General features: G+C 37.8%; 1 protein-coding gene across 2 annotated transcripts in view; it reads right to left on the bottom strand.

Moving 5' to 3' along the window:
* Positions 1–1,379: 1,379 nt before the first annotated feature.
* Positions 1,380–25,574, bottom strand: part of ARID4B (AT-rich interaction domain 4B) — a 91,752-nt gene continuing 67,557 nt past the window's right edge. The window contains exons 17-24 of one of the 2 annotated variants that reach the window (XM_082480378.1): positions 22,292–22,540; positions 14,911–14,995; positions 13,875–14,067; positions 10,300–11,511; positions 8,282–8,389; positions 6,602–6,817; positions 3,675–3,821; positions 1,380–3,169 (exon numbers count right to left, since the gene is read on the bottom strand). In XM_082480378.1, coding sequence (XP_082336504.1) covers positions 3,039–3,169; positions 3,675–3,821; positions 6,602–6,817; positions 8,282–8,389; positions 10,300–11,511; positions 13,875–14,067; positions 14,911–14,995; positions 22,292–22,540 — 2,341 coding nt within the window. In that variant the 3' untranslated portion in view covers positions 1,380–3,038. The remainder of the gene's footprint in view (positions 3,170–3,674; positions 3,822–6,601; positions 6,818–8,281; positions 8,390–10,299; positions 11,512–13,874; positions 14,068–14,910; positions 14,996–22,291; positions 22,541–25,574) is intronic. The other variant, XM_082480377.1, reaches the window with a different exon arrangement.

The raw sequence follows: 25,574 nt of genomic DNA, 5'->3' as shown, positions 1-25,574 counted from the left end.
GTGCTTTCTCTCAGCACATGCGGATAGTCTACACTCTCAGCTGTTCTCAACACCATCAAATGTGAGACATGCAAACCTGATTCTGTCGCTCAGGCAAGGAGTAAAGGATAAAGGAGGTGTGGTTTCTCTGCCTTTCAGGTCACGGTCCGAGCAGGTACCCAAGAGTATGAGCACGGCCCAGCCATCACTACTAGAGGGAAACCTTCTCAGCTCTAATCAGAGTGTACATGCTGAGCAGGGAGCACACCCACATTTAAAGCTGCATTACAATATGTAACCTGAAAAGCAGCTCAGATTGGACTCATTGGAACATGGGATAAAATTGCCTGGGTAACAGTCTGCCAAAGGCAAACTGTCCTCTGTAACCACTGGGACACAAGTAACGTGAACCTGGAGAGTACCATTTACAGACACACTTCAGAGGAGAGGTGCAATATAAAAAAAATCCAGAACAGGTTAGTCATTAAACTGCATGAGAAGTACAACAAAAATTAAATAAACTCTGTATTAAAGAACAGCAAAAATCCTATTTATGCAAAAACTCAGTGGGAGTGGGGAGGTGACTAATGATCCTTGTTTTAAACAAGTAAACAAACAAATCCTCTCCTAGAACACAAGTCAAGAATTGTCACATCAAAGCAAGAATGTTGGCAGTAAAACTGAGAGCTGATCAAGAACTAGTAGCGAGTGGAGAGCTGTATTTGCTCTTCCTTGCCCTGATGTAGTTCCCAGTTAAATCAGTACCAGTCACACGTACAGAGACTGAAAGGCAGAACTGAACCATCAAGACTCTGATTCTGCTAAACTTAAACATACGTAAATATCCTCTGAGGAGCCACACTGAGATTATTAAAATTACTCCCGTCAGTCTCAGATCACTGGTAATTATTAACACAGTCGAGGTTTCCAAAGCTTATTGTCATTTGTTATTTACCAGTCTCATCAGTAACCTATCATTTTGCAGGTGTAACAGTATTTTGGTCAACTGAACTACGGCCAGACATGATGTAAGCAGTTAACACTAAAGTTTTATTCCAGTTTTACTTCCACTGAATCTGAACTTGAGGCAGTCGATATTAGAAGTCAGCAAATATCTTCGGGAGCTTGCTTCTACATTTTCAAACTACCTGAATTAACGTGGATCAAAATTCACCTTTTTTTAGCCGGCGTCGCTTTAATGATCTCTTTCTCATTTTGCTGAAAAAGAAGATGAATTTGAATTAATTGCTAAGAGGAAAATTAGGCCAATGTACCTGCTCTAGCTTACCTTTATATGCCTATTACACCATATCAAAGATCATTTGCTAAACTGATTCTGCATCTTGATGTTATTTTAATGAACACAGTATGGTTGCTTAATTAAACTGTTAGAAACAAAATCAGGGATTCACAAACTATGGCATTTTATTTCAGAGGCCTTTGCTTACATTTGTACAATATATTACATAATTCTCCATTTTCTGCAGAACCTAATATATATTTTATAGCTTTTTTCTATAAGCTTTTCCTTCAATGTTTGTCAACAAATTTTTACAGTCCTGTACAATTCTGAATACTTTGAAACCATTTTCAATAAAATCAGTTAACTTTAAGCACACACTACGAAGACTGAAAATGCTTTTCTTAGAAAAGTCAAATGTAAAGGATTCTGACACTCTAGCATCTACAAACAAAATGCTTTGAATTCTTACATGTTGTATTGCCAGAAAACAAAGAAAAACATGCCAGCCCCTATTTCCCCAGGCAAAAGAAGTACACAGAACTACAATTAAAACAGTAAAACAATCTGTACAATAAAGTACTGTGTATTAACAGTGCCAGGTATTAAATAGCTTGAATGAACACTTCCGCAATATACAAATGTCTTACAAAGGTATATAATTAACAGGAGAGAGCTTGGGATCCATACAACATAAAATCAATACAAGTGAAAACAGTTTGAAGTTGGTTTTGGAATTTGTACAAGGCATTTAAAAAATTAAATGTCTACCACTCAGCTAGCTATTTATTTTAAAAACAACTACCCTTTTGTGGCAGTGTTCATATCAGCAACCACAAATTATAACTTCACACCTTACTCCGTCTTGAAGTCCTCTCCTTGAAGCTCGTAATAAAATAAGCATTACAAATGAAATATTTGTTGCTTTAAGGGAAAAGAAACATTTACAAGAAAACACAAAAATATAACTGTTATAATCCATTATGAATAAATATACACTTTAAACTGGCTAAATACAATCTTTATACATTAAGATTTAATACAGTTTGTTAGCCATTTTCTTTCTTTTTCATAATGTATTTTATCAAAATTAAAAAAAAATACTGTTTTATAGAAAAATGGCAAAGTACAGTAGTTTCATTCCAATTAATGGGTTCTTAAAACCCAGAGTAACCTATTTAAGCCTAATTCAAACCTGTAAACATTAGTCAGTCTTTTTTGTTTTTGTTTTTGTTTTTTTTAAAGGAATCCTTGTATTTGGTTATCAGGACAGATGTCACACATCCTACTAACTGCAGGTTTTGAATTGAATACATGTGCTTGACGTATACAATTAAAGCCACTATAAGGTGACTTAGCAGTTAAAAAACAATTAGCTTGTACAAATGAAAATAGGTTCAATATTTGTCATAAATAAATGGAAAAATATCAAATGTTCCAGCTTTAACAAAATATCAGGGAATACAGTAAGCCTTACCACATTTACTTAGATCATCAACCCAACAACTATATGCTCATTGTCTCTACAGGCAGTGAACAGCCTCCATTTGCCACAGTGGAAGGCCTTCGAGTCACTGGACTTACAATTCCCAGACAAGTTGGAAACAATTATTGCTTGAGGAAAAGCAGTTTGTTGTACTTTTTCTTCATAAAAGTGCACTTAAGTGCAAAGTTAGCTTGTCAAGAAACAACTTTAAATACAAAATAGTGCTTGTCTGAATTTTGTGCCACTGTGCAGTATAAAAAAAAAAAAAAAGAAAAAAATAAAGAGTGGCCCTCAGCAGCCATTAAGTGCAAAGTGCTTTGGCAAGTCCTGCTGTCACCTGCACTCAACTGACATTCCATTCTGTGATGAACTTGACATAGATGGTTCTGCTAAAGTTAACATAACTGCAGCTGTAATGGAACTTGAGGAAGGTGATGAGGAGGAAGATGATGTAGTAGCAGCACCTGCACAGAAGAGGAAACCACAGGTTATAAAAATTGACAAATTAAGCAATAAAAATGTTTTCCCATTCAGTAACAAGCATTGGTATATACTGACTCCAGCAACTAGACACACAAGCAACACTACAGTAAATTATCGTGTAACTTGAAGAAACAGTATAAGCTATTAATAACCTTAGATACTTTGTTCACTGCTTAAAAGTGGGGTTTTTTTGTATATTTTTTCCTGTATTTTTTGTATATTTTTCCTTTATTCCCAGAATTAAAAGGATTGCATGCCTTTTTAATGTTTTTCCCCTTACATAGTCATTAGATATCTGAACCATACCTTCTAAAGATCATAAAATAACAGTATACACTGTTAAAAAAAAAAAAAACAAAACAACAACAAACAAAACCACACTCCTAATGGCACACATCTCCCTAAAAATTACCCAATTCTTAACACCTTAATAACATGACATACAGTTCAGCCCTCTACAAGTGAAATTTAGTGCCCCGCACTTACTTTCCCGCTCTTTTTTCTTTAAGCGCTTTCTTCTTCGGTCAATGGAAGCCACCTCAGATTTCAAGGACAGGTAATGTTTCCTGATTTCCTGCAGTTTTTCTTGGAGAACTGTTATGCGCTCGGCGCTAGTCAAATTTTCCAAGTCAGCTGCAAGTTAAAAAAATCTGTTAATTATTGTATCGCAGCACTTCCAAAAACTTCCAAATTTCAGTGAAGTGGGAAGTACTCAAATCTTAGTGATGTGCTTTGAGGCAGCAGACAACAAAGCCAAGAAACACAGCAACAGCAGATGCTGTTTATTATCACAAACTTTGTTCATTTTTATTATTTTTTAAAAGATACCACCATAGGTACACTTTTTTTTTTGGTCTTGGTTTCAGCCAGGAAAGAGTTAAATTTTCTTTCTAGTGATTGCCCAGAAAGTTATATCAACAATGCATACTGTCTTAGTTATCGCTAGGCAATGTTTACGCTTCTCAAGGACCCTGTTCAGCTTCCCATAGAAGCTGAGAAGGAGTACAGACAGAACAACTGAATGGCCAAAGGAATATTCCGTACCATAGACACCATGCTTAGTGTATAAATGGGGGTTGGCAGGGGTGGGGGTAAAAATCACTGCTCAGGAGGTGCCAGTTCACCAGGCACTGAGAGTATTGCCTGTGTCATTATTATTTTCCATTTCTTTTATTGTTCTATTGAACTGTCTTTATCTCAACTCACAGGGTTTTTTTCTCCTCCCTTTCCCCCTCCTGTTTTCCCCTCTCCTCCCTACCCTTCTTGGGGAGGGGAAGAGCTGGATGGGTTAGTGAGCAGCTGTGCGGTTCTAGTTGCTGGCTGGGGTTAAACCATGCCAGCGGGAGAGGAAGAAAATGCATGCATTCCTCTCCCCACAGGAAGGAAAAAAAAATAAAAAATGAAGACAACTGGTGAAAACATAGGGGCCAAAACTAGCTTTGAGCCTGTTGTTTTGATTCCTTGCTAGAGCTCAGTTTGGCCTACTACACCAAGGTCAGTCTTGCCCAAATCAACTTGGTTGTTATAAAACAAGCAGGTAACAACAGGAATCTGAATAGCTGTGGGGTGGTTCTAATCATGTCCATGGCATATGGGCCATAAGGTATAACTATACAGGACCTCCTCACTGGCGTCCCACACGGGGCTGTCGATGGACACGGCCAGCACTGGAGCTGCCTTCCCTTCCAGCTGGGAGCTCTCCACAGCGTGGCACACAGGCAGGGGGAACTCTCAATTCAGTCCCTTTCAGCCACGTGTAAGCCGCACTGGAGACACTCCATTCGAAGACATTTAAGAATCATTTAAACTGGTGTGGGGTGCAGAATGCACTTCATCAACCTACAAGGAAGGCAGCACCAAAGGACCAAAACCCACAACTGTATTAGGCTGTGGGAAGATGAGAAAAGCTCAGAGACATTGCAGGTGTCTTAGACCTCTGCAACAACAGGGAATGGGTTAAATAGCGCTCCAAAGTCCAACATCCGCCAAGCAAATTTAGCACGTGCAATGTAGCCAAAGTAGAAAGAAAGGAAGGAGCAAAACCTCTTTAAATCTGTTGCACAGGAAATCTGCCCAATGAATCTCAGCAGGCTGGTAAGTGACAACAAAGACATTACACAGAACTGAAAAGCAGCAGGTTGTAACTTGACTGTGAATAAGTACAAGGAGAAATATACTTTAAAAGTAGAGTAACACTGAAATTCAGGGCTGGAGAGAAAAAAAATGCAGGGTCAGATTCTCTCCTCGCAGGAACAGCTGGCTAAGTGAAGAATTCCCTGGGCATGAAAGAACGCTGCTGGCAAATAAAAAAAAAAAATCCACAATTGTGTCTGCACAGTGTGCTGTGCCAGCTCTTTCCTGTTCCCACTTTACGTGAGGAACAGCAGCCTTCACACACCCTGGGACGGAACCCAGAAAAGAACGAAGCGTAATGCTCTGAGAACTTCAGAAAACTTGACATACGCTAAGGTCATCTGTGAATACTGAATGAGTTACTATGGATTACTTTAATAAGTAATTTAAATCTGTCGCAACACACAGTTTGAATTTGACCTTTAAAAGCAAAGAGAAAGCAGCTCATGCAACGCTATAATGCTATACATACATGGTCAGTACTAAGGACAACACCATATTGCTCACTAGACAATTAAATACCCAGACACTGTAAGATAGAGGGCAAAAATAGCAAGTTGGTTTTTTTTTTAATAATTATTTTCAATTGTTTGCTTACTGTTATATTGAAGAAGGTGGCTTCAACCACCTAATATTTTATCTTCCTTCTCTTTCTCCCTACTGCAAATCACACTGCAATAGCATACACACAGGCAGAGACAATTAAGAAGCTGCATTAATATTGAGGCATTAATAAGCTACTGAACTGTTTTTCAGACAGGCAAATGCATTATCCTTTCAACACTGCTCACCCTTAGCTATACGTGTACCTGTAGCTGACTGACACAAACACACTGAAAGTTCGTATTACCAGAAATAGTAAACATGTCCTGGTTCACTAAGGCAAAATGGAAGGGGAAAAAGTTACAATCCAATCATCTAAGTGTCTGAACAATAACTAGAGAATGACAAGTAAAACAACAAGAAAATATCAAGACAACAAGCACATATAGTGGATACCATTCATGCCAGAATGACAGGTTTGCACAGGATGGCAAGAACAGCAAGTCAGCACAGAAGCCATATCTAAAAGCACTATTGGAAAAGCGTGATATAGGCAGTTTCCTGCACTGCAATTGCAAAAGAAAAAAAAATAAATCAGGATTTATCACAAAATTAAGCAAACTGAGGATGGAAAAAAACAATTTTTAGGGGAAAAAACCAAAATACACAAAATTCAGAAAGCCTTCTTATAGTACACCGCAAGACCACACCAGGCATGTTTTGAAGAAAATACTTACACATTTGAAAACTCCATTTGTAAACTTTGGGCAAACGATTATTCTGTTCTTTGAGATCAGACTCCTTCTCTCCATTTTTCCCACATTTTCCTGGAGATTGTGTTCTTGCAGGTGTTTTGGTTTGGTGAGATTTCACACCAGTAGAAACTGATTTTGCAGACTGAGACTTGGACACACTTTCACCAGCAGATAGTTCTTCGCTGTCACTGCTGTTTGCTGTAGAAAAAAAAAATACGTTGTTACAAAACAAAGCAACCTTCCTGCCCAAACCGAAGCTTATCAGAAGCTACCCCTGTGCTGATTTTCATATAACAGGACTTTATTTGACCAAAATCCTTTTACTCTAAAATTATATAATCAATCCTGGTATAGAAGCTTGCCACACAACTCTCTGCAAAGCCAGTGCCTAAAGACAGGACCACAAAACAGGTATATAAAGAGGCCCCTCTAATTCTGGCATGCTGTGAAAGGGAAACCTTGTACAGAAAACACCGTCCAGTTAGTTGCTGTGCAGGTAGATGCACAGCTATTACGTGGACCTATGGGAACCAGACAGAGCTAGAGGGTGGGTGACAGTCCCAGGCTGTGGCTCCACAACCCATCCTGGATACTGGTAAGTTTATTGCTGAAAGTGTGCATGCAAGAATATAACGGGGTGGGGTAAGGACACACTCGTAAGGAGATTCATGAATACAACACAACTGCTCAAGGTCCATATAGGTCCCACGAGGGACGTGATAAGGATTATGTTAGGAGGAGATTTCTGAAATGGAATGAAAAAGCATGAATGTGAAGAGAAAAATCAACAAACATGAAGGACTGGATGGGGTGAAAGCAAATACCAGACCAGAAAGTACAGACTTTTTGTAAAAGCTGTTAAAACAGGGGGGGAGAAGCTTAGCACATGCTTTCTATCCTTGCTTTAACTGTGGGGGTTTTTTTGTTTGTGTTTTTTTTTTGTTTGTTTTGTGGGGTTTGTTTTTTTTTGTTTGGTTGGTTTTTTCTTTTTTTTTTTTTTTTTTTTTTTTTTAAACACAGCTCACTCTCCAGCTTACTGTTCCCTGCAGTGAGAACAGTGAGATGAGGCAGTAATTAATCTTGCTGTCTCCTGAACACGTGCACATATGTCTCTCTAATACACCTCTGCTTTTATTAAGCTTCTCTTCCCGAGTACTGTGGTTTCTATTCTAATTAGCTTCTACAACTACAAAAAAGCTGCAAAAGCTGCATTATGTACCGAAGATGTGAAAGATGACACAGGAAGAAAATATAGCCTATATTTTTCTGGAATTATTCTCATACTTGCTACTGGAAGAGATATTAACCTCTAAAAACTCATCTTCCAGAAAATACCAAGTCTAATTTCATCCAGGTCCCCTCTAAAACATGCAGCTATCATGCCCAATTCTACGTAGTCTGAAATCCTCGCTCTTCTTAGTCTTCCTAAATTACGCGATATTAAGGACCTCTTAGAAATAGGCCCAGAAATAACACAAGACATTTAAAAACACTTTGGCATTCAGCAAGAGTAGTTTCTTCATTTAAACAGTATTAAGAATTCCCCGATGAGAACATTTTGTCCTAATACATTTTTTACTTCCAGACTTCATCTCCTACAATCGTTCCAACAAATGACAGTACTTTCACACATTTCATTTCACACTGAGCTGCTGTACTTACTTTTACTCTTCTTTTTGTTGTTCACTGATGTTTTGTGGCTTCTTTTCTGCTTTTTTGAGGAGCTGCCTCCTCCCTGAGCATCTTTAAGTCTTTTTTGGCCTGTACAGACTATAATTGGGGGGGGAGAGAGGGAAGGGGAAAAAAAAAAAAAGAAAGAGGAAAGAAACAGAAATTAAATAAACACTTGCACTTCTGTGTGTTTTTGTCAAAGTCTCAAAAAACCCCACTTCAGAGCTTAAGTTTGTAGACAACAATCCAACTGATCCTGCCTATCCTTAATACAACTCAGCTTTCTACTTATATTGACAAGAGGAGGTGAAGGAGGATGGAAAACAGACAAAGTTTGTTGGTTAGAGTGTACATGTAAGAGGACTGCAAGTAACTTCTCTGTATGCATCACCAGAATTTCTCTTGAACCACGCAGATTTTTATTTTTTTAATACTGTAAATTAAATAAGAATACATTTACTTGAAAAACTTATCAAGAACTGCCTGTTGCACTTGGAAGCTGCGAGAAAAAACTGAAACTATCACTTGTGATCAGTAATTACATTAACTGAAAGTATTAAAAAAATCCTAGATAATGTTAAAAAGCAAGGCAACAAAAAAAGAAGGCAAACAAAATAAACAAAGGAAAAAGTCTACTGGTATTTGTGACTACAAGGGGAAGAAGTAGAAAAGGAAGATAAAAGAATTCTAGTACACCTGTTAAAAGAGCAAACTTTAGGAGCTGTTCAAACGTTGTTCCACAACCACCTGACTTACAGATTAAAAATTACTCCTGTAACAAAACCATTTAAATTAAGAAACCCATACTGTACAACAGGCAGCATGCTGACAAAATCAGAGAGGAAGTTAAGGTCTAATGCATGTAAAAGTAATATTATGCAATAGTGTAAAACTTTCTTCATGTGGCAATAATTTCCTTTTATATAAAAGAAGCAAACAAATTAAGTTCTAAACCTACACATCTATAATTAACAAAGCAATACAGGTGTATTTATTGAGGGCTATATATTCACCTCTTCCAAACTCTCCCCTTTGTTTAAGGAAACACATTTTGTTGCGTTCTTTCAAAATAACAGAATGATGAAGGTAATACACCTTAAGGGCATTTTGAGAAAATTCAGTTAACTAAAGTCTCTTGAGATGAAGAAACCACTTCTCTCATCTCAGGATTATATTCAGACACGGTCTGTTTTTCCGGTTTGGGTTTTTTTTTTTTTTTTTTTTCTTTGTATTAATAATTGTTTAGGCACATTATAACAGTGAAAGTAGCTGTACTTTTGATGGAACTGTAAAAGAGTCAGTGACTTTCACAAAAAAAGCTTTTGGATCCAGCCTTGCAAACAATTAAAAAGCAGGCAGCAGCACACTGACATCACGTGCACAAGCACTGGCAGTGTTCATGATACCCTATTTTCTAGTGGTCTCAGCATAGGAATTCAATCTGCAAAAACACACCTGAAAGTGAAACATAGCTAATAAGGTCGATGTTTGTTATCATCTTGACTTGTATTTTTTAAATATTAATTTCCTAAGGTACAAATTTGAAATTGTTGCCTAAGCATGCCATAATTGGCCCTTTCTCCCCCCAAATAAATAGCTTACAGAGAATCAGAATTTTATATAAGAAACAGTATGTTCTACTTGTAAGCAAGGTACTTAAAATGTATCCATCTTGCTACAGTAAGTATTCCTCATACAGTGTATTTTACAGTTTCCTCTGGGGTTTTCTTGTCAGGTCCAGTATAAACTTTATTGTTACAGACTTTATTCCTCATTGAAACAATCACAATTCCTAGTGAAAGGCCAAGAAACTTCCTGCAGATTATATTCCCTATATTATTCACTAGATGACTATGCCATTTCCATACATTTGAAGTAGACAGCAGGCTACTACTACCTCCAACAACTAACCTTCCAGCAGGTTAACCACAATACAATGAAAACACATCAGCAACGTTAAAATGAGAGCTGGTTAGGTTGAAGACAGCTCTGTTTAGCCTTTCCTTTACCTTTTTCAGTATGCTCTGGTTCTGGTTGATTACTACTACTGGAGCTGACGCTGGCATCAAAACCTGTTGGAGAAACATTTCCCTCAGACTGGAGGTCTTGCAGCTCCCCTGCAACACTGTCCACCTCTATTGTGCTATCTGTTTCACTTTTAATGCTTCGTATCTCTTCTTGATTTGGTGGCAGCGTCTCAGAGACAGTGACACTGGACTGATGTCTACTGGATTCCGTTACGGTTACGGATGAAGGCGATTCAGGAGTTGTAGGAGGAGTATTTAGCACTGAATTACTGCCACTGCTTGGAAATTCAACTTTCTTTTCACCCACTTCAGTCGGTTTCTCCTCAACAGGTTTAACGTCCACACTAGCTGGCAAAGACTTTTCAAGTTCGGAGCTAGGCAAAGAAACGTCTTCTTCTGCAAGAGTCTGAAGCTGCTCCTCTGCTGCAGCATCCTCAGGAGCAGCGTGTGGAGGGGAGGCAGCAGCTTCAGTGTCAGAGTCTGAGAACAGTTCCTTCAGCGTTTTCTTCGGCCATTGTCCCTGAATACTTGACCAGACGTCTTTTCGATCCTTTGCTCTGGTGTTCTGAAGTCTTTCATCAGAGTTATTTAGAAGCTTTATTCTTTTCTCTCCCACTTCAGAAAATCCTGAGTAGAAAGTACTTGTCCGTAAAGACTTTCTTTTCTCCTCTAGTCCATTGTACTTTTTAGTTGGACTGATTTTCAGTTTAGATTTTTCTTCCTCATCTTCATCAGAGGAGCTGTTACTGCTGTTTTCTAAACTAAGGGAGTCTTTGTTTTTGGACTTATCATCCTTTCTATTAGGTGACACAGTCTTTAAAGATTCCTCTGCAACACAGTATCTTCGTTTACCACGTTTTACCTGTGGTTTTGCTGTTTTATCCACTACCTCCTTTTTCACATCCTTTCTCTTCTTTGTGGCTTCGTCTTCTCCATCAGAGTCAGTATCTTCAGATAACGCTTCCATCTCTTTTCGCAATCTTTCAGGAGACTTGGATCCCGACTTGGGCACTACAACATCTGTCAGAGCTTTACTTTCTTCTGTGAGGGATGAACTGCTCTGTTCTTCTTTTACACAGAGCTCATTTTTATCTTGGCTTACAGTTTCACGTTGAGATTCCTCTTTGCCATCAGCATGTACATTCGGGGCACTTTGGTCATCTTCCTGCTCACTATCATCAGAACTTTCAGAAGCTAATTAAAAATAAATCCAAAAAAACAAAACAAAACAAGAAAAGTTTGTCTTGATTCTGGTTATAAAGAATTATTAAAAAAAAAAAAAACACCTAAAGAAAACTGTACAGATATGAACACATGCTACAGGGATCTCTAGTAACATATATTTTAAATGGTACTTCCTGACGACTTCAAAAATTTATTTCCTGTTCTACTAGAAGGTATAATGGCTAGATTAGTAACTAGGAAAATTCTGTATTATACAGTTCATCTCCAGGAACTTCTGAAGAGGTGGAGAAAGCATAGAGTGCATCAATCCATAAAATAGAAACTTCTGCATAATTAACCAAAACAGAAATGGAAGGATGTGCTTAATATAAAAACTCTAAATATTTTTTATTGGTTACAAATACTACTATTATCTGCCCTTTTTCCAAAGCCCAGAAAAGAGACAGTATTTTCCCTGGAGAATCCACAGTCGAAAAGGACAGAACAACAAAGACACTGGATAATCTCTAACAAACCAACCTAATGACCAGCCTGGAAAAAGGAAGTGAAGGCACTTGGAGAAATATATGAACAATAATGGTGTAGGACAACAGTAAGAAAATTCAGGGCCAGGAATAAAGAAACTGAGAAAAGAAGAACAAAGATATAATGGAGAAGGAATCAACAACAAGCCCATTCAATGGGAAAAGATACAGATACAAGAAGAAACAATGAGAATTGGCTCAAACATATGGGTAACTCCTCGATTTGTAACTCATCCATTTTTGTTGGCATAGGCAGTTTAACTCTTCTTATCCTACTTCCCATCTCTCATTCTCAATTCCTCACTAGAACTCACCACCTCTTTAAAGATGATAATATAACCAATGTCAACGAAATTCACTGAAATGATAAAAGTTGAATTAACTTTTTTTAAAAAAAGGTTTACTGAAATACAGTGAACTGGGAGAAGAGCACACTAACAGACAGAAGAGGTATACAGAACAAAATGCCTTGAGGAAACGTTGCCTCGGGTGTTTTTCTTGGTTTATTTAAGACAGGCAGGATTCTACTCTAAGACTCAATTGGAAAGCAAGTTTTACACAATCCTTTCAGTGTTGTTTGCTTTATTCTAATTAAACATTTATGGTAAACATTTTGGCCTAATGTTCCAAGAACTCCGTCACTTAAAATGGACTTCTAACACTCGCCTTTCTCCTATTTTAGAGGACCAAAACTACATTACTATGATAATATGAGGTATCAACATTTCCCATTTGAAATAAAAGCCAAGAACATGACATTTAAAAAAAAAACAACATCAAAAACCAGGTCCATCAAGTTTTCCTCTCAACCTATTTACTTCACTGTGCCCTTCAAAGGGAAGTTGAATACAATAGCATAAATCATTCCAGTTTAGGAAAAAAGACCTGTAAAAAGTTTTGAGCAAGCAGCTCTAAAATTGGAGGAAAAAGAAAGAGTAAAACATTAGAGCCTTTCATACTTAAAAGCAAAAACCCAAAAGTACCAGAAAAAAAAGTTAATCCCCAGTATGAATCTAAATGGACTTAAATGATAAAAGGACTGCATACAATTAAAAGCATTTCTCAAAATTAATTAAGTAATATGGAAAACATTTAGCTTTCCAAAATATTAGCTGGTGTATGCCAAATTGTGCCTTTGTAATCAGAAGTTAATTACAGATTAATTATAGCACTAATAATAGTGTCATTATCATCACCACTAATTGGTTTTTTGTTTCTCATTTTCTAAGGAAACGAAGCTTAATAGATTATGTTGACTGTTATTCTACCTACAAATTTGGAACCCAGTGGCCAATGTCATCCAAGTTCAAGTAAGTCTGAAAGATTATTAAATTCATATAATTTTCATGAAAATTGGTGGTTACCCAAACTACCTACACTATAGATGATTCTTTTTCTGGAGGCATGCACTGAACTAAGGATGAAGATAAGCAACTAGTTATTATAATGCTGCTGTAAATGTGTGGGAAGGGGAAAACAATGTTAGGAACAGCCATGCTAATAGGAAACCTAGCTTTACTAATTCTGTTTATCAATGAAAAAAAAATCATGGGTCCTAAAAGTTACATAAATCAAAAATTAAAAATTTAGAAATAATATAGAAAGCAAAAATGCTTTGCTGTGTACCCAACAAAAAAAAGGATGGCAAAACAAAGGATGTCATTCTTAAGACTGTTAACATACACTGAATCCACTGTGAATAATGCTTTTGTTCGAGGGTTATTTCTGAAGATGATGTTATAATTTGCCAGACAGGCTCAAGTGTACAGTTGTATCAGTTGTTCTAGATTGTCATTTACTACTGTTTAAAGGCCCTTTACGGAATTATAAAAATTTTAAGTACAATACCTTGTAGCCCATTAATAATAGAAGTAATTTCTATTGATTTAACTGGAGCTTGTTCAGCATTTTTGGCTTCAGTGCTGTCAAGTTTGGACCCAGTCTCCGGTGATGTGCTGGTGTGAAAGGGTGGTTTTGACAAGCGTCGCAATTTACAGTTTTTAGGAGAATACTTCTCTTCCTTCTCTTTGTCAGTTTTATTCTGTGAAAGAAAAGATTAAAAACTCTTCTCATTTGAGCATACATCTTAACATAGATTACAATTAAGCAATGCTTACAGTTATCTTAAACATTCAACTTGTAAATGAAAGCTTTCCTCTTTGTTGAAAAGATTACAAATACCTTTCTACAGCCCATGCAAGACATCTATACTGAAGACAGGAACTTTGTCAACACTAAAACAAATGGGACAGCAAACATAGCCAGCGCTCTAGGCGCAGTGCCACCGCAGGATGCCAGGCTCAGCAGTGGCAGGGCAGGGCTATGACACTCGGAGCTCTAGAACAAAACTCAAGTTCCAGAGGTTCCATGGTGCTGAGGGGGGCAGGAGGAGCGCTGATGTCTGTGGCAGAAAGAAAAGCTTCCTTGTACCCCACTTGCTCAAGCCTAAATATCAGTTTTAAAAGAATGACTTTTGAAAGAAATGCTATGAAATAAAATGATAGTTACATACACATGGACTAGTCATAGGTTTGCTCTTCAGAATCAGTAGAGGATGCTCCCAAATCTCACCCCCCAGAGTTTGCTCCCACCACTGATGATAAAATGGATCCTTCTCGTTTGTCTTCTATAAACGCACACATAAATTTCATAAAAAATAAAGAAAAGAAAGGAAAGAGAAGCTAGAGAAGCTTCCCCTCTCCACCCCAAAGTGAAAAGCTAAAACCTTGATGAAAAAAGTTTTAGTTCTTAAAAGGCTAGTAAGCCGCTTTTACTGTCAAGCATTTGTAGGCCAGTCAAAAGGTTGAGGGGATGGGGGTGTACTTAAGAACCTATCAGACCAAAGGTGGGGGGGGAACAAGAGAGAAAAAGGGAAAGAAATTACCTTTATTTTCTTTCGATGCTTAATTTTTGGTACATTTTTATCAGCTGGTCTCACTATCTTGTCTGCCTTTATCCATTCATCATACCTAAAAGCAAAAAAAAAATTGTACACATTTATGGTTTTAGGCAGATAATCACTACAGCGTAAGAGAAATTAAAGGAGAAAAAGAAGATTATTAGCAATATAAAAACTGAATTGGAATTTGAATAAAGAAGTCATTTGTGTACTTTTCAGTATGTGAAGTTTCTGCTAAGGTTCAATTCTTCATATGCTGGGACATATAGGACGCAGGTTTTTTACACTGATGGGTAAGAGTGAAAGCTGGTATTTTTCCAGTCTGCATTGAACAGCAGGAAATCCACACATACAGGTAAAAACTACCAGAATGATAATTTGGTATGGATCTTCAAGATGGATACTTCATATAGATACTGTAAAACCTTAAAAATAAAATAAATTCTTACAACCACATAACATGTGACCAGTTAACAAAAATAAACTCTTTTGAGCCTGAGTGTCTGCAAAGTGATATTTGGAGTGACTAACACTTAGGAGTCACTAACTTTTGAGTCATTAACTTTATGATACAAGATAAAAACATACGAAATAGCACCAAGATATTAACAACAGGTGCCTTAGCTAAGGATGAACCTGTTAAATACAAATCCAAGATCAGAGAAGTACATTCTTCATGAGAATATGCTGTAACTATGGTATTGCACTTGCCAGTTCCATTGTGCATTTCAAAAAAACACAAGAATCAATTAAACCATTTTTTCCCCCCAATAAGCATAATCTGCTATCCTACTTCAACTGTGAATTCAAGAACCATCTGAATAAGAAATAGGTCAGTTAAAAATTAGCATGTATTAACTTTTGCCTTAATGTACAGCCACACAAATTCCGATCCCCCTGGGTAAACAGGAAAACAGAGGGGAAGAAAACAAGTTAAAAAACAAACAACAACAACAACAACAACAAAACCACAAAACCAAACCACACACACCCAGAGAATTGGTACAAGATGAATCCAAGCACAATGCACTCATGACTATGCTGGCTTTCCAGCTGAGCTTGCTTAACTACCATTTTGATACATATGACCACTGATACAGTCCCAATTCAGCTTCTTTGTAACTACTGCCAATTGAATCTACAATATTGACATACAAGTTAAACAGGATTAGTGAAAAATATGCAAATTTCTAACTTGCTTTCCTGCATGCTCTAAGTTAAGATCTATGCAAGGGATTCCAGAAGCTAAATACTGTATTTTATTCATTTAAATTTCACATAATAATACAGTGAAAAATTAAGTATCAGTAGTCTCTGAAGAAAGTTTTCCAAAACAATTTCTTGCTGTTTTTCCCTTCTATGTGACAATAAAAATCACACAGTCTAGCAGCAGACCATGCAGACCACAACACACCAAGATTACCTATATTGCTGCAGATACAGCTGTAATTGTACTATTACCAGGTGACATGTAGGTGAACATGCCCAGATTTCTCTCCAAAACTGAAATACAACTCCGCAGAGTAGTTTCAAGTATGGAAAAATCCCATATTCTGTGAGACTGTGGGAAACCCTATTTGAAGTAGTCTTTCTTCAATGCAAAGACATGCTTTCCAAAAGGAATACTACTAAGTAGACTGCCGAATGGACTTTGCAACCCACATATTTTATTAGGTTTAAATACATGCAGGAAAACAGCACTATAACTGGACAAATACACAGTGAAAAGCAATTATACTGACAGTGTCCTTTCTGCCTCAACCATGTTGCTAAAATACAGAATTTGTATTCATTCTATGCATTTCCAGTAAGAAAACTATCTTCCCCTTACGCAGAGTCTGTGCACTGCACATACTGTTTGTGATTCAAGTTGATGGTAGTGCCTGTTGGGGTGACAGCTGATAGACTAAGCACCACACTGAAACGGAGAGAGGATGTGCAGAATCTTAAGAAGAGTATCTGTAGATACCACAGGGTCTTAAATGTTACATATCAGAAGCAGTGGTCACAACTCCTCAACTCAAGGAGCACAAATTGGAAACAGTATGTGTGACAGTCACAGTTCATGGCCAGAGCAAATCCTGCTCTACTCCTGACTGCACCTGGGATAGCAGTCAGACCCTGCAAAGAGGACCAACAACACAAAAATCTTGAATCTTCTCCAGGGAATCAAATGCCCACACTTCACACCTTTGCATTGCACAACCTAACCCTAAATTACATTCTCCTCTACTGCATGGCAGAGAAGCACCCTGAAAGCTGTACAGTGCACCAGATGCCAAGCTGCATCTGAATGGTGGTGTGTGTGGCTCAGACTAGATAGAGCCTTTTTTTTACAGAACTGCACTTTATTATCTGCACTGGGCAGAGAACCTAATGAGGTTCAACAAGAGCAAGTGCAAGGTCCTGCACCTGGGGAGAAAGAATGCTAGGCACCAGTATAGCTTAGGGGTGGACCTGCTGGGAAGTAGTTCTGAGGAGAAGGATCTGGGGGTCCTGGTAGATAGTAAATTATCCATGGCCCAGCAATGTGCCCTTGTTGCCAAAAAGGCCAATGGAATCCTGGGCTGCACAGGGAAGAGTGTGGCCAGTAGGTCGAGGGAGGTCATTCTCCCCCTCTACTCTGCACTGGTGAGGCCACAACTGGAATACTGCGTCCAGTTTTGGGCTCCCCAGTTCAAGAGGGACAGGGAACTGCTGGAGAGAGTCCAGCGAAGGGCAACTAAGATGATTAAGGGCTTGGAGCATCTCCCTTATGAGGAAAGGCTGAGAGAGCTGGGACTCTTTAGCCGGGAGAAGAGAAGGCTGAGGGGAAACCTTATTATGGCATACAAGTATCTAGAAGGGTGGTTTGAAGGAGGATGGAGCCAGGCTCTTTTCAGTGGTTCCCAATGACAGGATGAGGGGCAACAGGCACAAGCTGGAACATAGGAAGTTCTGTTCAAATACACAGAAACACTTCTTTACGGTGAGGGTGACAGAGCACTGGAACAGGCTGCCCAGGGAGGTTGTGGAGTCCCCTTCCCTGGAGATTTTCAAGACGCGCCTGGATGCAGTCCTGAGCAATGTGCTCTAGGCAATCCTGCTTTAGCAGGGGAGTTGGACTAGATGATCTCTAGAGGTCCCTCCCAACTCTGAAAATTCTGTGATTAAAACAGGAAAACTTACTTCATCACTAATCTTGCTTTAGACAGCCTGTTCACAAAACAAAAGAAAACCAAAAACACCATGAAGAAAGTTCTTCTGCTCTCATGACAAGAAGTACGTGCTTCCAGAAGACCTGGATTATTTTACTGCAGTGCCACCTTCCAGACTTGCTTACCTCAACTCCTTAAAGCAAGCAGCTCGGTGTGGAGAGGAAGGAGGTAAGATGGGGAGGTGTTCCTAAAAGACTGCACAGTCTTGTTTGAGAACCAAGAAGAGAGATTTAATAAAAAGTTATTATTTACCTATTTTTTAAATAAGGTTTCATATGAAAACCTGGAATGCCTTCAGAAGAAACAAAGATGAGCCAGTAAGGAGAGAAGCTTTTCTGCCTTACTGGTTAAAATGAATGCCTGCCAGAAAGGTGGGTTTGAATGGGAAGGAAGGAATAAAGGAAAAAAGGAACAATGAAATGAATAGCTATATAGTAGAAAAAATAATTGGCACTTTGCTTAAGAGCATGTACTGATTGCAAGCTAAAATAAACCACAACATAGTCTCAGAGATTGCATGTTCAATCATCCACAGAAGTACTAGAGGGGAAATAAGGAAGAAAGTGTACTTTTCCACCCTCTAGATTTATACTAGCAAAGGCACCGCTTTCTCAGGAAGACAACTGACCCCAAGGAACTAGCAAGCCCTGGCAAATTCACTGAAAAGTTCCAGTATGCTGTCCATCTCTGCTAACAAGGAAGAATCAAATGTTTTCTTTGTCTGTGATCACAGAAAGTAGATTTAGTCTTATAACCAAATACTGGAGTATTAGATGAGGCTTCTGGGGTTTTTTTATTTGTTTTTTAATAATTCCTACCCCCATGACATACACTACTCAAAAACCTGAAATTTGGTTATGCTTGTTCCTTTAATTTCAGCGGTTGACTGTTAAGTACAAAATCTGTATATTGTTAACGCTTCAACAAACAGAGACCGAAGTTAGCACTTCCATATTCAGATTTATGAACAAAGTAAATTTGAAAATAATGTCTTCATTGCAAACACTTGAAACATTCAAGAATAGCATGTCTTGTGATATTGTACCATACAACACACAGAGTTAAAACAACCTGAACTCTTTTTGAACATGCACCTTCTGTCTTTAATTACTGGGAACATACTACAGAAGAAATTCACCTCACTTATACAATGAATGTTTCTTCGCATTAGCAGCTAAAATTTAAAATTATGACAGAAGGAGCCAGCACTGTAGGCCCCAGGGAAGTTTTAGTTCCATATAAAGCATACATAATTCAGAACATGACTGGCCTGTTAGAAGAAGCACATTTTCTCTCACAAGCTTTTTCTAGTTAACGTGTGGCAACATAAACAGTTCTCGCTAACAGGGTAGGGATTTTTGCCATTCCCTTTCACTACAAGTCAGGCTCCACTTAACACTACAGTTTTTTACCTTTGTCACAGACATGTGTCACCTGAATCTCAGGAGCTAACAACAAGATCCCGTGGCATGAAGTAGTGCAGCTGTACAACACTGTTAAGAATCATAGAATCATACAATGGTTAGAGTTGGAAGGGACCTTGAAGATCATCTAGTTCCAAACCTCTGCCATGGGCAGGGACACCTTCCACTAGACCAGGTTGCTCAAAGACCTATCCAACCTGGCTTTGAACAATTCCATTTCTGTATTTTCTATTTACTGTTTAAAAAAAAAAAAAAAAAAGTTCCACAGTGGTTAGTGTCACTGGTTCCAGACAGTTTAAAAAAAAATAACGAAGATGAATACCAGGTTTACTAAATTCCATTCGAAGTACCCCAAAGCATACGTGCATGCACACACAAACAGTATTATTCTGAAACCCACACATATACTGAAGTTATCTTGTGATAAGAAACATTAGTAGTTATTTAGGATTCCTGCTCGGATTTATGGTTTTAAAGAACAGGCCATTAAATAGGATACCGACCAAAAGGGGAAACAGGAAAGTCAGCTTTAAGGGATAGCAGAATGACAGAATTAAAAACCCATGACCTGATGTTACAGTATTTGTCCCTGCTAAACACTAAAAGTAAACTACAGTGAATAGGGAGAGGAGGGAATTGCTACCTATCAAAGTAAAGCAGTTATTTTTCCAGGTTGTGACTGACTAAAAGCCAAATCAAGTTATTACATCATACAAGACTTGTCTTCACAATACTAAAATACCAAAGTGTTTAGATGCTGCCTTAAGCTCAGGCTTAGCCACTCTTACTGTCAAATCCAGAAATTTAAGTAATTTTACTTGACTCAAAAAAATAACTACATTTAGCAGAGTCCACACACAGTCCTGTAGCTAAATCTCAATCACTGCTGTCTTTTTCAGTGAAGAATCCTGCTCTCCCAGCCCCTTTCAGAGAGCTCTTCTGAAACACCAGGTAAATCCTGCTGCCAGAAAGACCAAACAACTCCCCGCACCACTCAAATGAGTGCAAGTTTACTAAAAATGCTTTTCTTATAAAATATATCCTACTCACAGAAGTAATGCCTCTGATATCAGTCCACATATTTGTCTAAAATGCAGAGTTCAAATAACAGGATCTTGATTTCTCCTTTAAGAACCAGGGTGCTGGGACCTCTCCAAGGTGAAGGCTCATTTTTGACTTCTCATTTCTTCAGATTTAAAGTGGTATTGCTTAAATAAAACTGATCATCTCACCCCATAGCATGTGTAATAGCATAATGTTTGCTCAAAAAGGAAAGTAACTTCTATGTTTACACATGAATTCCAAAACAAGAATCTAAAAGCAAGAAAACCTTTTGGAATGGTACACAGTAATCCTCAGCAAGTAGGATGCAAATTTCAGCAAATTAAGCTCCTAAAGAAGTCTTCCCCAATAATGATCGAAACACTAGTCACATTCCAAATCCCACCTTGAGCAGGCAGCATCTCCCCTTGTATCTTGACTTCATAGCCCATTGCCCATTACGGTTACAAATGTTGCCTGAGGACAGTTTATATGAAAGATCATATTCCTGTAGATCAATATATACATAAATCAAAATTCTATAAAAGACCGATATCAAAACCGGCAGTACCAAGACATTCCTCAGCATCAGTGGCTTAGGTGGTCCTGGAAATCACCAGGCCTAGATGTAAAGAGTGTATTCAAGGGAGGGAGAGAAGTATCATGCTTCTGTAATTGTGACCTTTGCTAGCAGATCTTGCAAGCACTGAACAAATGAGACTTATCCTGCCCTCTTGGTCAGAGGTAGGATGGTAATCAAAGTCCAGATGACAGAAGAAGGTCACAAGAGCCTCAGATTTTCCAGAAGAGGAAAAAATAACTAAATAAAAAGTACACAGGTTTGCCTCAGTCTTTTTTTTTTTTTTTTAAAGATCTATAAACACAGTAATAAAGTTTACAGGAGGACAGCTGAGGACAAGAGCAGATGCGTTGAAACTGAGGAAAAAAGCAGGAGACTTGGTAATTGGCTTAAAAGCCACTCAGAAGCTTTAGTTCTTTAGTTTTCTCTCCTGTTTTCAAAGTTGCATCAAGTTTTAAATGGCAAAAAAAGTGGTCTGAAATGGCTAAAATATATTAATACTTCTACTAATGCTGTATTAAGGACAATAAAAAGCATATACTCCTGCAATATTAAGAAAAGCATAAGAAGCCACTAGGCTAAGAAGAGTCTTGTTTCGAAGCTTGAGGCAGCCACGGGGGAAAGAGGGGTGGGGAGGGGTGGAAATCGTATCTGAATGAAATGCAATTATCTGCGGCACATTACTTTGCCACTAGGAATCTTGTACTTTTCTTGTTAAATATCATAGTGCTAGTGTACTCTCTGCTTCGCTGAGAAGAGTGTGTACATAGACTCAGCTAAGTGCACTATTCAAATATTGTATGAGATAAAATTGGCTTAAGAGAGCCAGAGGAGGAATTTGTGAAAGAGTGAGCTGTCACGTTGTATGCAGAGATCTAAAAATAAGACGGATAATGAAGGAAGCCTTCTTTGAACAAGTCATTTTGAGATGATTTTCTAAGTAGCTAAGGTACTGCATTTATATAGTGTTAAAAATCTAATAGTTTCATACAGTACAATGACCTTCACAGAACACCAATACTGAAAGTTTAGGACTCCAGATGTCTTTTAATTTAGATTTTAAAATACACAAGTGTATTTTAGAAGTAATTCAAGAAGTAATCACTAACTAAAACTCAAGTTACCTCACGTTCCATCCACAGTAGTGCACCAAGTAAAGGACTTCTCCACCTTCGATGTCAGAATCTTTAATACTAGCTTCATACATTTTTTGATTTTTCCCTCTTCCATACCGCACTTGGACTTTCATGCCTGGTGGATAGCATTCAAACTCTTCCTCCTCATTGTTATTGTTGTCTTCCTCCTCCTCCTCCTCCTCTTCCTCCTCCTCTGCTTCTTCTTCATCTTCATCTTCTTCCTTATTCGTGTCATCTCTTGAAAGGTTTAAAAAATTGTAGAGTTAATATGAGATACTTCATTAAGCTTTTCAGTTCCAAACCACATATATTGATAAATATTGTGGATGCATTAGAGACTGGGAAACAGCAGGCTCCAAATATGTGAAACTGCACTATGGCCGAGTAACATCAGCAAAATAGGATATAGCAATACACACAAAATCCAGTGACTGTAAGGTGCAAAAATGACTTGACTAAAAGAAAAAAAAAAAATCCATCAAAATCTGTATGAGCAGAAGTTGTTCAAACTCATCTTTACATGATTCTTTCATGCAGTCCTTGTGTTTAAATAGGTTTTTCTCTGTTCAACTCATCCTTCTCAATATAAAGTTCCCTAATTTCCATTTTTCAAACTACAAGTTTGACAAGTGCTTCTTGAAGCTCACTTTCCTGAAAGATCTTTGCTTTATTATAAGTAATCTCTATCTCAACACGTTGAAGTGACTGCACCCAAAACCAGTTTTTAGGCAAAAAACCCCAACCTTATTCAAGATTATTTAAGCAAACCAAGCAACCTGTGCTAATTTATGACCTTGTCACTCCTTGCCAATTATGCTAAGTCTTCTAAATATAAGTCAAACTTGCATTTAATTATTATATAAATACACAAGCAGGTGTTCACTGTTTTCAGAAGTAAGCTAATTTTGAATACATTTTTAGATATTTGGACCAATCTGCAGAAGCACTCAGAATCCACAAATCTTGCTAGTCTCAGTCAATGGTAGCTATGGGCTGCTCAGTGTTCTGAAAATTATCTCCAACCAGTTTAAAGAGGCAGACTATACTACAAAAGTTAACGGGGGAAAAACACCTTTTTTATGTTAAATAGCTTTACAGAACAGTATTATCAGCCCTCACATCATTCTAATCCCACACTGTGCAATATAGAACAGACTAGGGCTGCTTACTAAATTCACAATAACTACAGACCACTAATAATTTAAAAACCTGAGACATGGAACAGACATGTTTGGCTGTATTACAGACTGGGTAAGAAAAGATAAGCACTGCTCCAAGTCTGATTCACACCAACATTTAGGTTAACTTCACAAACGTCTGTATTAATAATCTAAATCTTTCCATGAAATTTTCAGTAGAAAATACGCAGATAAACCAAGCTACTTTCTCTTTGTGAAAGGATCAAATAACATTTTAATTATTCAAATGTTTCTTTGTAGAATTAAAACTGCAGTATTGTTATCTAATTAGCTGGCAAAAGAGAATTCAGAACAACAAGCTAATTTCAGCTGTAGCATAACCACACTTATTTAACGAAATTACTTCAGAAATGGATGTTGCCACATATATATACACACAAATATATAAATACATATATGTGTGTGTGCATACACTATGAGACAAATGCTAAAAATTCCCTCTGTTGCTGTACTAACGAAATCAAATCACAGAAGATACATCTATTCAGGTATACCTGGCATGAACCAGACAGTTTTGCTCTGGAAGGCCAAGATTTTCAATTTATTATATACTTTCTCTGAGTTACTTTGCTAGTGAAGTTAAAACCACCAGATTTAAAAATGCAACATAAATGAATAAGGTTTGAAAGCTCACTTCATCTCCACGACACATGATATGGCAAAATTCACTTCCCAAAGGAATCACGAATGAAAGTCCCCAACGATTCATATGAAAAATTCCTGAACAGAAGAATTCCACAGCTAACAACAGAAAGCACCAACCAGTAATTTAAATGCTTTTAAATTATACTCTCTGCTGCACTAAATCAAAACTCCTAGCTAATTTCAGCTTAACAGTTATTAACATACAAAAGCTAAAAAAACTTGGCATCAGGAGCAGAGCCACCACTGCTCCGAGAAAAAGATGAGCTTGTGATCTCCCATTACTAACAAGACTTTTCAAAATTGTAACAAACCAAATTTTGCCAGATTTCTTTTTTTTCTTCCCCAAGAACTAGTGGCAAAATCCTTGAATGCTGTCTGCAAGGAAAAGCATGCCTATGAGGGAGATTCAGGCTCTTCCAGACACTGGCAATTATGGTGCCAGTAGCTCTTTGGAAGCTGAGTAAGTTTGGAGTCTCTCTCTCCTTAATCACCTTATGGCTTTCTTGGTGTCCTCAACAGATATTCTACAAAGACTCCATGACAATACCAGAACTTCTCTAGAAGTGTGAAACCCTCATTGCGAAGTTGAGTAATTTGGATGGTCTGGTAGATGTGAAGAACAGACTGTACATAGATGGAGGGAATGTCAGGAAGCAAAATGGAAGTAGAGAAGGCTGCAATTAAAAAGCGTTCTAAGGAGTGATTTAGTTAGCGATCATAAGCTGAAGATTTCAGGAAACCAAACAAAAGCAAAGAACATTTATCATTTTGGAGCAGAAAAAGTGGCACTCTCATATAGCTCCTGGAACACAAAAAAACAAAACCCAAAATATATTCCAGTGGTTGCACGGAAGAAAATATATTGTTTTACAAGGCCATAAAAAGCTCAAACCTGGCAGTGCAGATGAAGAGAAGCCATGACTGCCATGTAACAGAGGTTTACAAGAGAAAATCCAGCATGCATAGTAATAACCTCATTTGTCTATGTATGTACGCATGAGAACACTGGATTTCCTTTAATGCTGTTTAGTCAAAATCCCACCGGCGGGGTAGGGGGGAAAGAAGCAAACAAGCCTCTTGGCAGCAGATAATAATTGTCAACTTAAAAACAGTACCAAGCAATATTTGCCACAAAGCTGCAACGCGTTGAACAACCCAAGCAGCAACCGATGAAACAAGGCAGCAGCAGATGTGCATGCACACTGTACAAGAGACACAGTAATACAAGTTTAACTGTGCTCCAGAAACAAAAGTACCACCAGAAAGCTTATCAGGAGGATTCGAAAGCATTTCCGATGACAACTGCAGACTAAAGAATATCCTCATGCTATCTCCCACAGAATGGGAATATAAACCTTCAGAAGCAGGAAATTAATGTATTAAAATGCAAAAATACTTGTTAAAACAATTAAAACATTTAGATCATG

This window comes from Vanellus vanellus (genome assembly GCF_965231255.1).
Source record: "Vanellus vanellus genome assembly, chromosome: 3".
Classification (NCBI taxonomy): Eukaryota; Metazoa; Chordata; class Aves; order Charadriiformes; family Charadriidae; genus Vanellus; species Vanellus vanellus.
The sequence above is the reverse complement of the archived record's forward strand: the minus strand, read 5'-3'. Positions and strand labels throughout refer to the sequence as shown.